At 41.7% G+C, this 17,798-nt stretch overlaps 1 protein-coding gene across 9 annotated transcripts; it reads right to left on the reverse strand.

Annotated features, from left to right (window-relative positions):
- Positions 1 to 1,097: 1,097 nt before the first annotated feature.
- gprc5c (G protein-coupled receptor, class C, group 5, member C) lies at positions 1,098 to 15,558 on the reverse strand. 9 transcript variants are annotated; one of them, XM_081697599.1, is made up of 6 exons: positions 15,385 to 15,558; positions 15,170 to 15,248; positions 13,429 to 13,551; positions 12,133 to 13,153; positions 10,259 to 10,359; positions 1,098 to 2,710 (listed from the first exon to the last, which is right to left on the reverse strand). In XM_081697599.1, the coding sequence occupies exons 4-6, from the start codon at positions 13,109 to 13,111 to the stop codon at positions 2,309 to 2,311; spliced, it is 1,482 nt and encodes a 493-aa protein (XP_081553725.1). In that variant the 5' UTR covers positions 13,112 to 13,153; positions 13,429 to 13,551; positions 15,170 to 15,248; positions 15,385 to 15,558; the 3' UTR covers positions 1,098 to 2,308. The 9 variants fall into 9 exon arrangements, with proteins under 9 accessions (XP_081553725.1, XP_026868882.3, XP_026868879.3 ...); XM_027013081.3 differs by lacking the exon at positions 15,170 to 15,248; XM_027013078.3 differs by having other exon boundaries at positions 15,170 to 15,558.
- Between the last annotated feature and the right edge of the window lie 2,240 nt (positions 15,559 to 17,798).

Consider the following 17,798-nt stretch of genomic DNA (forward strand, 5'->3'; position numbering starts at 1 on the left):
CAGGTGCTGACCGGGGCATGACAGACCTAAAAATGACCTCAGGGAAAACGTAGCGTTTGACTGCAATCTGGTTTAACTATGGCTGGGATAACAATGGCCAGCCAAAAATATAGCGACTGATTGAAATTCAAGGACAGATGTTCTTGAATTTCAAATAACCTGTTCTTATATTTCAAATGATCTGGCCAGACAAAGCTTTTTAGCGTCATTTCCATTTATAATCATGACTTGAAAAAACATTTCAGAGAAGTTTATTCTAAACTAAATTGAGACTTTTTGATGCATTCTGACTATAGGCGTTGGCCCTGAGATAGTTTTTATTTTCCAACACATACACATACAGGCAATTTTCCATCCCTATAAAACCTTGCCAGTGTTTACCCAAGAAACATACTGTGATGTCAGTGTTATTCATCACCCGCATTAGAGCAAACAGTTTTCTGGTGAATGAATATTCTGCTGTTATCTTTAAACAAATAATGGAGCCTGTATTCCTAAAGCGTATCCATGGACACTGTGGCCAGTATGAGCTGTCTTTGTATGGGACTGATATTGATATCTGAAGAGAAGTAGGTAAATATCTGTAGTTGCTTTCAGTGTGCTGGGGGTGTACGTTGCTATGCTCTCCTTATAGTCACATGGTATGTAGAGATCTCTCATCATGTGACCAGGTGTGTCTGTCTGAATATAGTAGAGCCATTTATTCTGCTAAAATGGTGTTTTAAATATATAACCAAATATAGTTTTAAATATAACCACAACTCAGATAAAACTTGTGCAATTGTGTTTAAGTGTGCTTTTTGATTTCTGTATATTGACACTGATGTGGAATGTTTGTGGAACATGGAATTCTTTTATTTTTTTGAATGGGAGTGGTGGGGGGGGGGGGGTGTATAAATACCAATACCTTTACTTCATTCTAAATGCCATGTTCTTCCTTGTGGTCGACTACTTTTCTGTTTTTAGATATGCTTTATTGTAAACCATTCTAGAAAAGAATATGACATTTTAAAGGATCTGTAATTCCGTAATGGAAGCCATTCTGCTCAGATTGGGCATTTTGCAGGATGTTGTGAGCATTTTTCAGTTTGTTTCTTCTTTTAAATGATCTTGTGAAAAGTCTTAGATTATGGTAAATTCAATGTTTTATGTCTTACATATTTTAAAGAGGCCTAATCTTTACAGTTATTTCTGTAGGTGCTGCAAACACCTGCAATTTAACAGAATAATGATATTTCACACATTGGACTCCTCTATGAAGATTTTAGAAATCTTGTGCCTGACATGTATGTGCCTACTGATTACATAGAAACAAGTCCCCCAAACCCTGGTGAAGATACACACATGTACACACACATGCATACATTCACATGTATGTTCTCTCTCTCTCTCTATATCTCTCTTTCTCTCTCTCGCGTGCTCTCTCTCTCTCTCACACCTACACACACACACACACACACACACACACATACACACACACAGAGTTTCTGAAGTCTGTCAGACTCCTCTGGGTTGGGTTTCCTCTCACCAGCTGTTGCCTTGGAAACCATCCTCATCTTACCTCAGACAGGTATTTCCCATTGGGCCAAGGGGCAGCCTGACTGGTCGTGAAATGGACCGGTGAGTTTAAATTAAGGCTCTTGTGAAAACAAGGACTCAGAGGCTTTAGATGAGGTCCACAAATGCAGAAACATAAGTGTCTCATTCATTCACAGCTAAATTAGATAGGAATGTGGGTCCTTTAAGACATTAATCCCAATCATCAATAGAAATGCTCTTTGGCTGGTCTACTGTCCGACATGGTCTGCACATTCCTGACCTTTATTCTCTAATGCTCCCACACACTGCTGACAGAGTTTAGCACAGTCACACTGGCAACAAGCTTATAAAAGATTACAAATGCTTAGACCTAACAAACATACTGCCATTTTTAATTGAGTTACAATCTACCCATATTGCAAACTCACTGACGTAATCATGCTTCATGTAAGAAACCTCTCTCAAATGATGCCACATCAGAGGAAACCAATAAACAAATAAATAAACAACAACTTTCAAAGGCATTATCATGAAAAAGGAAAAGTAAATAGTAATCCTGGTGCAAATAATGAGCAAACCTTTAAAACAAACAACAACAAAAACACCAGCTCTGGGCCTATACGAACAGTTTGTTTCATCTGAAGGGGTGAGACTTTCCAAAGCTCAGTCAACAGGGACATGGAACACTGTCCTATTACTCCCAGAGTCACCAGTCACGCTGTCAACTAGTCACACTCCATCATATTTGACTGTTGCAGTGCACTTTAAATTAACTCACTATAATTGTTCGCACACTCCATTTTGCAATTGCATGGCATCCTTTATGTCTGTGGTGCTGACCGTGGAAGGCCCAGAAATGGGTCTGCCCTTGGCAGGGAGTTACTGAGGCATTTGGAGGCGGGTCGGTAGCTGAACAGGTGAGCTTGGACTGGGCCTGATGCTTTTGGCCTGCCTCCTGGGGGTCCCCGCAGAGGAACGCCAACCTGGCTTCACACAGGTCCAGCTTTGTTTGTGCTTCACAAAGAGCACAGTGTTCCTCTCCCCCATAGCGAGGCTGGCAACCCCAGAATGACACCTCTGTGACAAGTGGAGCCATCCTGCTGCCCCGCTGTCCCACAGGAGACTGGGTGAAGGACAAAGGAAACGCTTCACTATTTCCATCAGTCCTGCACTGAAATAAACATACGAATGAATAATTATTAATGAAAAAAATAATAGCAATTTCCTCCAATGACACACCTCAGCAAAGTGCTTAGCATTACTTATCCTTCTACCAATGTTAATTAAATAATGCAAATCATTTAAATAATTAATTTTCCGCATTACGCTTACAGACAAAAAATGACTGGTAAGCTGGTTGTGTGTGATGCAGTAATCGCTCCAAAGCTTCCTGTGATGTGTGTAATGATAAATAGCTAGGTACAACAAAAAGCGTTCCCGCCGGGATAGGCAACCAGGCGCACATGGCCCGGGGGTCATGCAAACACACTAATTAAGTGCAAACGAACCGAGTGCAGGTGAGTCCTAATGGAAACGGAGGCGTTCCCAGTGCAAATCAGCTTGAAATGGCATATTCAAAACCTTCCAGAGATGCAAAGGTGCAGCATTACAGCAGGAAAATGTGCTGCTTGTGCCCAAGCCCGTTTGAATGGGAGGGTACAGGAGAGAAGATAATATTAGATCATTCAATTCCCAACTAGTTCAACTCAAGATTTGTTTGATGAATAAAAAATGTCTTCATTATATTTTCCAGCAATATTTTAGAGTGCATTACTATTTAACTGTATTTAGGTGTCCAACAGATTAGTGTTCATGCAGCCATGTAAGTGGTCACACCAAAATACAAACACAGAAGCGTGGGGCTCAGTAGCCTGAATTTGACTGACACTGGCAAAAAATGCAAACGAAGCTCTTGAAAGCTAATGTTCTGTGCACAGTGCTGCTTTCACATTAACCTGAACCTCTTTGCTTTAAAGCCAGACCCTTCTAAATTGATTGCTTGGTGCTGAGGTGTAAGGTTAAGAGTTCGCGGATTAGGTCATCTCTGTGCAGACGTGTCAGAGAGGGTCGTGAATGTTACAAGGTCTCACATGTAACGCCTTGAACCAGATTTACATGGCAAGCTTAAGTAAATATCTGCTTGGTTTCGCACATAAACAAATATGGTTGACAAGGTTTACCTGTAGTAATCAGTTGCGGTATTTTGCATCGTTGTTTTACCTTTTGATTTACTGAATTTGGGAAAGTGTTCATTTTGTGCCCCAAATAGTTATAGACACTACCACAATAACAATAAACATGTATTTACAAGAAACATGGATCTAAATGTACTGTATTTACATGATACATGTAGTAGCATGGTGTACAGTGCTTCTTTCGTGTCATTTTTACTCTCAATTGTAGTGAAGTGTGACAGCAACTAGTCCTTTCAGTGCTGTGGGAACAGCCACATCTGTGTATCTCAGAATTTGTCCAGCTAGACCTTCTGAATCAAACAAGGAGATGAAGATGAAAAAAATATTATCACTGAAAAGGCATGATGGTTAAACACAGTACACACATAACATACTGACACATACTTATCCTGTCTGAACTGCCCACAAAACAGTGAAGTCTTTGTGCAGGTTTGTGTGTGTGTGTGTGTGTGTGTGTGTGTGTGTGTACGTGTGTGTTCTGAGGTGGCGACTGCCCTAAATGTAAATGTTTTTGTGATGTGTTTGTAAACAAGAGACATGGGTTCAGTTTGAGTTCAGTTAACAGAAAGCTGACTGAAAGTAAGGTTAAAAAAAAAACCCCCACCAGAGACACATGATATACTTCTAAAGCAGCAACAGCAACATGAAGGACAGATTTGTTATTCAAACAACAAAGGCTCTCCAAGCACAACATTACATGACTGCTTATGTCAAATTGAGTGTGTGTTTACTGCAGCCTCTACCCACACCACCAAAGTCAATCCCGGTGCAGCTGGGCTATGTCCTCAGTTTCCATCATTCATTTATGATACTAAACAGCGTGTTGTCATTGTAGAAGTATTACAGTGACACGGCTACAGATCGGTTACATTCTAAATGACATTCCATGTGGTTCACTCATTTGCAGATTGAAAGGGGCAGACATGTGAATAAGATTGTGAACATTTTCCTTTCAATTCAAATTAGGACTGTATGCAGTCAAGAAGATTTTACATAATGGATTTGCTTTCAGGGCATGAAGGTTTTCCTTAAAATAAAAATGTATGATCCAGATTTGTCTGTAAAATGTCCTTCTTTCCCCAGAATTATATATAATTACAGACTTCTTACCATGCACCCTATTATAAGTCATTTTTTGTGGGTGAGTAAGATCCCAGATTGTTTAATGTACTGTAGTTAAAAAAAAAAGAAAAGAAAAAGAACTCACCTTGGAACATTAGAACACCATGCAATGAATTTTATGCTTTAAACATCTACTGGTATGAACATAAACTGGCTTCATCTCATAGAAATTCAGAAGCATTTCCTGCACAGCTGATGAAGGAGCTCTGTCCAAAATGTTTCTATGGAAACCTTGCGTACTCACTCTCTCTCTCTCTCTCTCTCTCTCTCTCTCTCTCTCTCTCTCTCTCTCTCTCTCTCTCTATATATATATATATATATATATATATATATATATATATATATATAGTCAAAATTAGTAGTCAAAAAATTTGTGGTTAGTCAAAATTGTAGATGTATTGATATAGAGTATATATTATATATGTGTATATAAAGGTAGAGTGTGTGTACATATGATCTATATAGCATTTTGAACATTTCAAATATTTGTCTCATATTCATTTGGCTTTCTCAAACAGCTTATGTGCATATCCTTGGCTCAGAGCATGCTTTTGAGTTTGCTGAGGGGTTCACTTAAACAGTGAGCGAAGTCTGTTCAGTGAGTCACTGCAAATACAGGCCCGGATGTCACAACAGGGACTGCACTGTACACTCAGGTTCACGCTTTCCTCTGCACATTTCTGCTGGTCACTTTCATTCTAATCATAATATCATTGTGATTTTTTAGCACACTCATATCTGCCATAAATTATACACTCACTAATATTCTTTTACAGGGCTGAAATGATTACAGAGCAAAACATTTATCTGTACATCATCTGTTGTCTTTTTGGACTGAAATAGTTTAACTAGCCAACAACATTTCACACGCCATAATAAATCTCTATAAGAATAAATCCAAGTGTTTAAAATCCTTCCTCCCCACAGATCTAAGAATAGGACTCTAAGGATAGACCAGACTCCAACTCTACTTTAAAAAGTGACTGGGGTCCGACAGTAAGGCTGCATCTGGTGAAAGTGGAGAAGACGATACACTGCATATTTTCTCTGCTATGAGTGGGACATAATCAGGAACAAGATTACTTTCACAACACCATCTCTTTGACTTCCGAAAATGCAGTCCCATTGGTTTGTCTTACTGCACAGTGGAGCGTCTTTTAAGAGCACCTTTATTGATATAGTCTAAAAAGGGGTTTCTGGATTCCAAATGAAGAGTTTTGCATTTCGGATGTAACAAATTCTCATTTCTGCAGTCTGTAACAGGGGTACATGTGGTGTGTGTATTGTGTTTCAGCTTCCCAGTCGGACCCGAAGTGCTCAGCTCTCAGTCGGTCTGCCCACTATCATGAGTCGATCAAGAATGGCTTCTTGCATGACAGAAGGGTGAAACATGAGACACTTGGCTAAAGACAAACAGGAGGAGGTAGACAGCTGTGTGTATGTGTGTGTGTGTGTGTGTGTGTGTGTGTGTGTGTGTGCTCAGGGGGCAGTGAATAAAGAGAAGACATTTATTCATCTCCAGTTTCTTTCCCACATCTTTTTAAGGATCTCTGTCTAAATTTAAAATAACTTAATTAAAAATCTTTTGCAGATTTAAAAAAAATATATAGTGTAAGATAACATGATAAGTAGAGATAAACTAAAAATACAGTGATCATTACAAATAGACTTTGGGAAAAAAAACAAACCCTTACACGTTTCCCTTGACCTGTACAAAAGCATATACACATAAACCAGTTTCTGAGATCTCCTCTCATCTCTCATATACACATAAACTAGTTTCTGCGAGATCTCCTCTCTCATATACACATAAACCAGTTTCTGCGAGATCTCCTCTCTCATATACACATAAACTAGTTTCTGCGAGATCTCCTCTCTCATATACACATAAACTAGCTTCTGCGAGATCTCCTCTCTCATATACACATAAACTAGTTTCTGCGAGATCTCCTCTCTCATATACACATAAACTAGTTTCTGCAAGATCTCCTCTCTCATATACACATAAACTAGCTTCTGCGAGATCTCCTCTCTCATATACACATAAACCAGCTTTTGCGATATCTCCTCTCTCATATACACATAAACCAGCTTCTGCGAGATCTCCTCTCTCATATACACATAAACCAGCTTCTGCGAGATCTCCTCTCTCATATACACATAAACCAGTTTCTGCGAGATCTCCTCTCCTCTCCCATATACAACATAAGTTCACCTCACCCCACCAAGCCTAAGCAATTAATCATGAGCGCTACATCCTCTTCTCCTTCCTCACCCTTGTTGTTTCCATACACTCTGTCAAACGGTCCATGATAGCTGTAAATGACATGAGGCATATCTGTCAACAGTGCTGTAACTGGAAGGGGTACTTTCTTCTACTACCGCATGCAGAAACACTGCGACTTACAGGCCGAGATCATATAGCTCTGTAAAGAATAATAGACTGTCCTGCCATGACCTGGTAAAAGAGGCAGGAATTAAACACATATATGCTCACACCCACACCCACATGCACACACACATATTATGTAAATTCAGTTTTATCAGATGTTAATGTTTTTTTTTCAGTTTCAATACCATGAAACATTATGTGGAAGCTTCTTTCTTATTGTTTTTTCTAGGACTGCATGATCTCTGCTTTATTTATGTCTGATAGTAACATTCGAGAATACTCTTAAATAACCCTGAGTAATAAATGAAAAAACACTTAGCTATCCCGGAATTTTTTTTATTACAGACCTACAAACAAACATAAAATGCCTTAGCTTATGACTCCAGAATTGGTTGTGATGTAATGGTTGCCTTAAATAACCCTTCTCCTGGAACGTACTGGCTTTTATGGACTTATCCGCGCCCATGGTGGGACAGTGAGACTTATCTACTGTCAGATTAATGCCAGCAGCCAGAGATGATGGGACATTTCCAATTGATGCATTCCACTTTGGCGTTTTATCCTCATGGCACCCTTAGGACAGGTGACAGAGAGTTCACACCTCCACAGAAGAGAAAAAAAATGAAAACAAACCATCCTAAATTTCAGATTTCAGACTTTATTTTTTGAATATACATACTCAGTCCAGTTCGTCAAATTAAATTCAAAGACACAAGCATATAATCATACTATTTCCATTGGATGTGCTCGGAGAGAGTTGCTCGGGCCTGTAAAAATGTACTGCAATACTGGACATTTTAACTCTGTAATGACAGAAAGCCATGAAACTTAATTTTGTGTAGACACTATCAGTTATATAGTAGTATTAAGGTAACTCCTATACAGAAGTTATTGTTGCTGAAAGCTATCTTAAATTAAGGCTAGTGCATACATGTGCTCTCACTATACCTAAATATTGAGGTTTAAGACTGTACAATAGGAGGCAACCTTCCTCTTAAGTGTGTCAGATGTGGCATCTGATAGTAGGCTGACTGATGCAGATTATACAGCATCACAGCTAGTTCCACTTGTCTGTTCTCCTATGTCTATGCAAATGCATTGCATCGGTGTGCAAAAGTAACAGGCATTGCATCTAAAACCTCCACGCCTTTTGTTCAGTTGCAAAGTCAAGTTTTGTCTGATTTCCTGGTACTGATTTTTAAGGTCAGTGACATTGTGGGCCATGAGGGAACTCCCTGCACAGTGTCTCTGCAATGGGCAGAATTACCCACTCCAAGGTTAAGAAGGAGAAAACAGCAAGGTGGACCCATAATTTAAGTTTCTTGAGAAAAATATCAAAATAAGGACATTGGAGCCAGACACCCTGGCCAGCCTCACCATTGTGTTTTCCAATGCAAGATGTTACCCTAAACAGAAAGGGAGAAACAACATCACAATCATTGCAGCACTACATTTAAAAGAAGCATCAGAATCCCTTACAATCTAAGTAACACCCCTATAGAGTCTCTTGTGCTCGAGGGGAAGTGGAAACTGACCCACACATTCTATTACTTTGATCAGATGTCCGACTGGGCCAGAGCAGGGAGAGCAGTGTTTGGCCTGAGCCACCTTCCTCTTGTTCAGCCACTGAAGAGCTTGATGATTATCTGATGGGCGGAGAAAGACTGGACTGCTTTATGCTCCAGCCTTCCGGGACTGGAGGTCACCTCCAAGCTCCTGCGCCCGACAGTGACTTTTCATCACGCTTCACTTTTATTTGGCCTCATTCTTTGATTGATTTTGTCCTGTCCCTATATGCATATGCCCTGACCCTAGAGCCTATATAACTCCTATATATAATGTTGTACTGCAGGCCAGAAGAAGGAATGTTTGGTTAAACATACAGACTCTGAACCTGCAGGTCTATGCAGGGATAACTCATCGTCTCAGGGAATGTTTCTTCCACTTCAAAGTATAAGAAAAGTTAAAAGGTTTGTATGAAGCAAAACACCCGGCATGACAGCCTCTTCCAACTGTGCGTCTATTACTTTGCGCTGGCCCTTACCACCTGATTTGAGATCTTTTTTCTTGTCTCAGTGCATGACTTTCATTTACCTAAGCACACAGTGAACTGGCCATGTATCGCTATCAAGAGCACAAAATCCACAAAAAATGCAGAGAGAAGTCTGTGAAGTAAGTGCATTCTGGAAATGGAACCTGATCTTGTGGGAGTGAATGATCAGGCAGAAAGTGAGCGAGCAGTTAAGAGCGAAGACTCCCCCTCAGATGAGAGAGAGAAAGAGAGAGGGAGAGAGAGAGAGAGAAAGAGGAAGGCTGAAGACAGGTGGCAAGAAAAAACATAACCAGAATCTTCAGGATATGAGAGGATGAAAGAGAGAAGAATGAGGAAAGGAGAAGTGGAGGTTCTAGAATGCGGAAAGTTCCGGTGAGATGCGGGTCTCCAGAGGACAAGCACGGAGCTTGATTTCAGCTTGCAAGACTGGAGTAAAATAGATGTAAAATAGTCAGCATCAAACGAATAAGCTTCACGTTATAGCCAAGAAGGGCAGAACAGCGACCCCAAGAGGCGAACGGAGCAACAGCCAAATGGAGAGGAGGCCCCAGTGGTGATGGCAAAGAAGACATGGTATGGTAGCGTAGGAGAGAAGGCAGAGGGGTAGCGTTGCGGCTGCGTACGTTGGTGGCGGGACTCTGTCCGAGGGCCGACACGTCGGGCTGCGTGGTCGAGTCGTTCAGGGTGTGCAGGGGGTTGAGCGTGGCTCGAGGGATGGCCGTCTCAAAAGAGCCGTCCGGCTGCAGCGGGAGGTATGAGTGTGAGGCAGGGAAATGGCGTCACGCGGAGGAGCACATATTTACACAACCAAACTCACGCTGGCTCATGACGAGGCCTTCGCACGCAGCCATCGTCAGAGAGCAGCTAAGCCGTAAAACAGCCAAATAGTGTCCGCGCAACTCTACCTGAACGAATGTCTGTATAGGCAAAGCAGAAGTGGCAAAGGTAGGCACTTACATTTCCTGCTCCCTTGGTGATGAGAGCAAGCTCGGTAGGCTGGTACACGGAACTACGCATCTGGCCGTTGTAGCCACTGTATGGAGACACTGGCTTATTACCTGACAGCAAAAATAACACACACAAGAGAACAAAGAGTGTAAGACCTTCCCACACAATACTGCTTTAGAGATTAAGTCTAAACAGGCTGGCTCAGCTGATTATACATCCATTTAGAAGTACATTCTCCCTCCTCTTCACTGGGAACACCTACTTTGGACTTACATTTTCTTTCTTTCATCCCAGGTACAAGATGGTGTGCAGTAAAGTTGCTTGGGAGAGCAGTAGTGTGTGAACACTTGTCTGCAGTTGCTGATGTTATTCAGCAACTGTGTGATGTTAAGGTTTACATTACATTTAGCTGACACTTTTATCCAAAGCGACTTACAATTATGTCTGAATGCAACCTGAGCGTTAAGGGTCTTGCACAGGCACACAACAGTGGCAACTTGGCAGTGGTGGGGCTTGAACTGGCAACATTCCAATTACTAGTCGGAATTCCAACATTCCAATTACTGAACTACCACTGCCCCATTAATTATACACTGTATTATACATGATTATACAGTGTAGCCCACCTGTTGATGTACACAATATAACAGTTCCCCTCCATTCCATTTATATATGCTCAGTTTCTTACTGCAGGACCACTGGAGGTCTTTGGTTGTTTGGGTGGGTTCTCAACACAGCAAAGAAACAGTGTTCTGCTGATTATATCGAATGCTACATTGATATGTGTGTCCAGCACAGCAGTGTCAGTGCTGAGTTGAGAGCGGTCTACCCCTCTGTGGTCCAGGGTTCAGAGGCTGACTGCGGATGTAGGAGTATTGCTACCACAACCTGCGCATGGCGGTAGACTAACTGTATGCCTGCGAGGTGAAGCCGAATGAGGCATTTCTGAACAGTGGGGGTGTATAAGCAAGCATGATTCATAAGAGTAAATTTAAAACATGTATTTAATAAAACGCATGAGTCACATTCTCTGTCACACCCATGTGAAGTAAAATCACTGTGTGCTCCCATGGGCACTGAAGCCTGAGCTGATCACTGGGACATATGGCATGTCTAACAAATCACTGGTGCTAAGCAAACAGTGCTGCGTGTACCCTCTCACACCTGCTCCGAATGCGTAAAAGAGAGCCCACAGCAGCAGCTGCGAGGCACGGGGCTCCACTATATGGTAAACAGATGCATGGTCACCAGGAGCATGGAGAAATGTCTTCTTCCTCTGTGAAATACCTGACTCAGACGATATTGATGCCACACCTCCATCTCCGTGGAGATGCACTAGTGTAAACAGCCAGAGTCAGGGTTTTTCCTGAGCAACAGATTGGAGCAGATTGTGGTCATGTTTACTCATGTTACAATGGGTTGGGTCCACACACAGCCTGACCTTCGCTGACTAATAAGACATTGGCCATTTCACCTTGATCCATATATTTTCACATCTTGCATTAGCTAAACCGGGTGTGCATAAACGCGGATAGTGTCCTTTCACTGTCTTCAAAGCTTCTCTTTGTCTAGTCAGTCACAATGGCTAAGCAAATACAAAAATAGCATACAGACATAACTGGCATTGTGCTGAGCTATAGGTAGATCATCAGCAATAGCATAATTTCAACATATAAAATGGATAAACCACAAATATTTGCTATTGACTTTGTCTCAGTACAGAGAAAATGGAGCGCGCGTGTGTGTGTGTATGTTTGGGGGGGGGTGGGGGTTGAGACAGCGAAACATCTAATCTAATCTTCCTACAGTAAAGATATAAGGGCACTGAAGCCTCAGGATATCACGATAACTGGATTCTGGCAAAGATATAGAAGATCATTTACCTGAGTTGGGCTCATCCATAGAGAAGGCCTTATTCTCCATAAAGACACTATGGGAACTCTGCTCTTTCAGGATAGTCTCATAGCCAGGGTTGGTGTGGAGGTCCTGCCCAAAGCTCAAAACCGTCTCATCCTCCTCAGTCAAACAGCACACCTCTGGCACAGTGTAGAGCAGCAGGAAAACCCAAGCATTGGCCACCAGAGCTATGGCCAGGGTGGGGTCATCCCACAGCAGGGGCCTGCCATACTTGGGATTCCCATAGGTGTACATGACGATCCAGGCTACCCAGATGCCGACGGAGAGGAGGCCCGTGAGCAGGATGAAGGCGGCATCTCTCCTCCAGTGCTTGTGCTGTCCCGCCAGAACAGGAAGGGGTGCCACGACAACCGCTAGCAGCAGGTTCATGACATAGATCAGAGCCATGACGAAGTCCTTGTTGTTCACGGCACAGGGTACAGTCACGCTAGCCGTGCCATTGTTCTGAGGGTATTGCACCACGGTGATGATCATCCACTCCGTGTTGATGATCACTTCCACCAGCCAGAGACCCAAGGCTCCCAGGCACAGAAACCAGCCGGAAGGCCCGGAGTCCCGCCTGGCCAGGACGTTCAGCTTCACTGCCTGCATCAGGAGGCATGAAAAGCAACCGGCGAAGAGCACGCCAAAGAGGAAGCGGCGCGAAGCACACGTGGAGAAGTCCTGCCCCACGATGAAGGCGAAGGCGAGGCCGAAGAGGGCCAGGACGAAGACGAGGAAGCCCGTGTCGATGCCTACCGAGCTGCGGCGTTTCTTGCTGGACACGAACGGCAGGCTGGCCAGGAGCACCATGAGTAGGACCAGGCAGGTCAGCACGCCTGCGGCGGCAAACGCCTCCACCACGATGCCCCACACCACGCTCAGGTCGCACAGTCTGTAGTAGAGGGTGTTGAGGTTGGAGCCGCAGCCTGGCGGCACAGCCGTAGAGGCCTGAGGGGTCGCCATGGTACCAGGCAGAGGGGAACCACTGATGACCAATGGGATCACCTGCGATTACACAAACATGGGAGATAAATAAACAAACGATGACGACGAAAGCAGGCAAAAATGTGGGAGTGAGAAACAATGAGACGCAGAATAAACAGGAAGAGACAGACAATGTTAGTGTAAGTGAGAGTATGTTTAATACTCTCAAAGGCAGGTGACTGTGCCTCATGTCTTTAGAGCAGAGTCATCTAACACACCCAAGGAGGGAGAGCGAAAGCCAAAAAAATCTCAACAATTATATCACTACCATTAAAAAGGAGCATGCTTGCACTTGCTTTAGAGTTGTGCCCAGCCCTGTTGTGTGTGTGTGGGAGGGGGTGCACACACACTGAAGGTCTTCGTCCAAGGGCAGAGACAGAGAACACAAACTTCTAAACTTGGAATCGATCCCAGGAATTCTGTAAATCATTCATATGCCTTTTAAACAATTTTGGCTTTGTTTTTTTCTGTGTTTTCAGTTATGGTTAAAGGATAGTGATAGAAGAATGGGCTAGCGACAGGTTTTAGAGAGACCAGATGTTAAAAGGGTTACATGTAGGAAGCAGATTCATTGAGAAATGTTTTTAAAACATTCAGAACAGATGGAAACAGATGGTTTTGCCTATGGAGACACACACAGACACACACGGACACAGACATACACATACACACACAGACGAACAGACATACACAAACAAACAGATCTGGTACTCCAGAAGACACCAAGATGAAAACACCAAATATTGGACCATTTTATAGGTTCATAAGTGCTCAAAATCTAGTACATTGTGTGTTTCTTTCTTAAGTCCCTAGGCATAAGGAAACAATTTTTAAAAAACTTAAAAAAATCAAAAATCAAAAATCTCTGTGCTAAATAATAGATATTTCTGGAGACTTCTGATCAAGAGCTTCATTAACCGCTATCCTATTCTCAGTTAATGATAAGCCAAAGCATTTTTCATTTTCTCAGCTATGGGGTAAGTTAACATTTTCTGTCACCCACCAGTTAGGAGCAGGCCTGTGTAATTCTTCAGCTGACTAACGGATCATAAGTCCTTGGAAACAAATGCTACTCGAAGTCTCAAAGTTCAAGGGTTACTTTGCCTGGTGGCATGTCAGAACCAAACAATATGGCTCTGATTCTAATGAACCCAGCAAGCGTTCTTGGAACATTGCACTGTGAAACTGCTAGGCTGCCTTTATCTGCAAAGCTTGCAGAGCTGGTTTTAACTGTTCATGTCTGTCAATGACAATGACATTACGACATGCAAATATGTGTTATTCCATTGCACCATTATTGCTTATCTTTAATAAAAATATTAAACGTTTTCCTATATTGCCCTGAAGATCAGTACTACAAAAGGGAAAACAAGAAACTGTGTACAGTCTGTGTGTACGCACCCTAACAAAAATCACATTCATATTAATTTGATATATTTTATATTTACAAGTTCGGTATAGCACACAGACCCAACCAGAAGTAAACAAAATGCACGAAACCAGTGCTATTCCAAGATTGCTAGGGGCGAAGCGCTGGTAACATTCAAAGACGTTTAATTAAACAACAGATTTGCTTTTCCAGTGAGAATATAAACTGCTAGAAACATCTGACCAAAACCAATAAGAGCACAGGCGGGTTCTGGGGTCTGTCGCCGGACTGGCGAACACACACCTGCGCAGGTGAACAAAGTAAACGCGCAATAAACTGTATTAATACAGTCTAATAATGATTGTTATCTATTCATCTAGAGAAAGCTTTACGCTAGTCGAGCTCCCTCTTAAAATAATGGCGCATAAACTATTTGTACAATAAAGTGTTTTCAGATGGTAGATATTTATCTTTACGGCGAATCTGCCGGAAAACATTACAGAATGTACGGAAATACAGTTTCGAGTTCAAATGTTTCATGTGTTTCAACAATACGCGCTTGTTAATACACGTATAACTAAACGCATAAAAGAAAAGAAAACTTTCTGTCCTCATTTTAATTTGAAAGATGATCGTAGGCCAGAAATCAAGGGCGAAATTCCACTTACTTGCTGATGGCTGCTGGATGAATTATCTCGTCTCGAGTCTGTTTATCCAGTTCAGTATTTATCTGACAGTTTCCAATCACTGTATGAAATTATGTTCGACATTGACACGACACGACACAAAGTGCTTAGGAGCGTAAAGGTTTGAAGCCCGCAATGAACTATCTGTGTTCGAATATCTAACTGTATAAGTTGGTCCGAATAGATTGCCAACTTACCGCTAAATCCAAGGATAACACCGTAACTACCCTACTTTAGGTAGCTTTTTAAACTCTCTCATCGACGAAGCTGATGTTGGGAGACTGACTCTCTCTCTCTCTCTCTCTCTCTCTCTCTCTCGCTCTCTCTCTCTCTCTCTCTCTCTCTCATTCACGGGCGCGCACGTACTCTATCGAGTGCGTGTACAATGTGAGCGCTCCACGTTATTCCTGTGTTGCCTGCCAACGGAATCAAGCTCAGTCGAGAGCTTCCCATTTCCGACATGTAAATATACAAATTCGCCCAAATCGGATTTTGATCTGATTTCTAATACTAAGACTACCCATTGAGATTCCGCTTATTAAATAAAAGTGTAATGTTTGAATTGTGCCAGCACGGATCAACTTAGGCAAGGGCTACTTTGCTTAAAATATACAAACTTGCTTCATAAACGTTTTTTTCATCCTTCAAAGGATATTAATATCTTGCTTTCTTTTAACTAACAAAAAAAAAACTTATTATGCAAAACATTATTTTCTATTAATGAATGTGTTAAAATCACCTCTGACCAAGAGATCTAATCATATACTGTGGAATTTTCCATGAAATCCACGTGGCATTCCCACATGATATTTATATACACTCATTCGACAGAAAGTTCAGATTGGATCACACTGACATGTGAACCTGTGATTATGACAATGCCTATCATTGCTGTGGTTTTCCATTCTTTCTTGATGCGCTGTAATCCTTTGGAAATGACTATATGAACCAAGCAACTCTGGTTTCCTGGCACTGCAGTGCATCTCTTACAGTGGTGTTTCCAGAAGTACTCAGTGTACAGTACTATTCTGGGATGTCAAGACTTGTGTACTGAAGAGGCATATTTGAGTTCCCATCCCCCTTTATCTCTCTCTGGTTGCTCCTGTTCCTCTGATCCCATGCTCCGATTCCAGGCGAGGATCATGGAATCATGGATCATGGATCATCTTCCAGGCCTCGGTGACCTCTTCTGACCTTAACCCCAACCATGACCCTAATCCTGACCCTAACCCTAATCTCATCCAGCCACTGTTTTCTTTCTTCCCGGCCTCGGTGACCTCTTCTGACCTTAACCCCAACCATGACCCTAATCCTGACCCTAACCCTAATCTCATCCAGCCACTGTTTTCTTTCTTCCCGGTTCCACAGCAGTCTGGACAGTTGCTTACAGCTGTGTCTGCATCCTCTGCACACCCCCATCCAGACTGAGTCAGGCTTCTCATATGCATGACACAAAACTGCTTAGAGCACATGTTGTCTTTCTATAAACACAAAGCTAAATGTGATTACGAGCATGGAAGTGATAGCAAACCTAGGAAGTGCAAATGTTGCTGAACATTAGAATATCACAACAGCTATAAAAAGTATATATTATGTATGCATTCATAATGGTTGCACTTCAGGAATGTATTAGAAATATACACTGTAAATGTATTAGGAATATTCTAATACATTTTCTAATAAGTGTGTTAGAAAAGCTTTAGGAATATACGCAACACAGTAATTGGGGATGAAGCCCCATCTAGTGGTAAATAATTGCTATAATATTCATGAGACATTAGGTTATTTGTATTTTTTTATTTGTAATTTGTTTATCTATTTGTCCTGTGTTCTCACAGACATGGTTTAGATATTGTGTTTTGAGCTTGATAACTTTGTTCTTTTGAGATTTTTGAGTTTTTGAATTTTTTGTATTTATTATTATAATGTTTTAAACAATTATTTCTGACTAGTTTTCCAGGTATTTTCATGAGAATGTCATGAGAAGCAAGCACAGCAATATAAATACCAGTCCACTAATTGTAATTGTAATTGTAAGCTCACAGAAAAACCGAGTTTACATCATTTTAAGTTACTTTTTAATGGGGTTCTACTATAAGAACACTTATTGCACTTCTCTCTCTCTCTCTCTCTCTCTCTCTCTCTCTCTCTCTCTCTCTCTCTCTCTCTCTCTCTCTCTCTCTCTCTCTGTGTGTGTGTGTAGGGGAGACTACTGTGCTTACCTTCTTAAGAAAAGCTGCAGCAGTCTCCTGCTTGGTTGAGGTGATTCTATTTTATTTTATTTTTTCACCTCAAAAAGATTTTTTTGTAATATTCCTTTTCCTACATATAAGTTATTTCGGGGGTGGGTTGTGGTGTATTTATGGAGTGTGTTAAAGGAGTGTAGAGGAGAAAAGTTGCTTTAAGCTGCAACAATTAAATATTACTTTTTTTTTAACCTGTATACAAGTCTTAATTAAGATTTATCCATGTTAAGGCCATTCCTCTCAATCCTATAGGATCTTGACTCTTGTACAGTAAGTGGATTACACATCGATGTTGGAGATCAGACATATGGTAGTTACAGGTGAGAGTATCAGTACTCAGTATCACCCAGACCAGGACTACTGGG

This window comes from Electrophorus electricus, chromosome 15 (assembly GCF_041902795.1).
Source record: "Electrophorus electricus isolate QZ-2024a chromosome 15, ASM4190279v1, whole genome shotgun sequence".
NCBI lineage: Eukaryota > Metazoa > Chordata > Actinopteri > Gymnotiformes > Gymnotidae > Electrophorus > Electrophorus electricus.

Coding starts and splice junctions, on each gene's coding strand:
- gprc5c (XM_027013081.3), bottom strand. CDS start 13,111: ATGGCGACCCCTCAGGCCTCTACGGCTGTGCCGCCAGGCTGCGGCTCC. Junction 10,360..12,132: donor TATGGATGAGCCCAACTCAG/GTAAATGATCTT, acceptor TTTTGCTGTCAG/GTAATAAGCCAGTGTCTCCA. Junction 2,711..10,258: donor TCACCAAGGGAGCAGGAAAT/GTAAGTGCCTAC, acceptor TGTTTATTTCAG/TGCAGGACTGATGGAAATAG.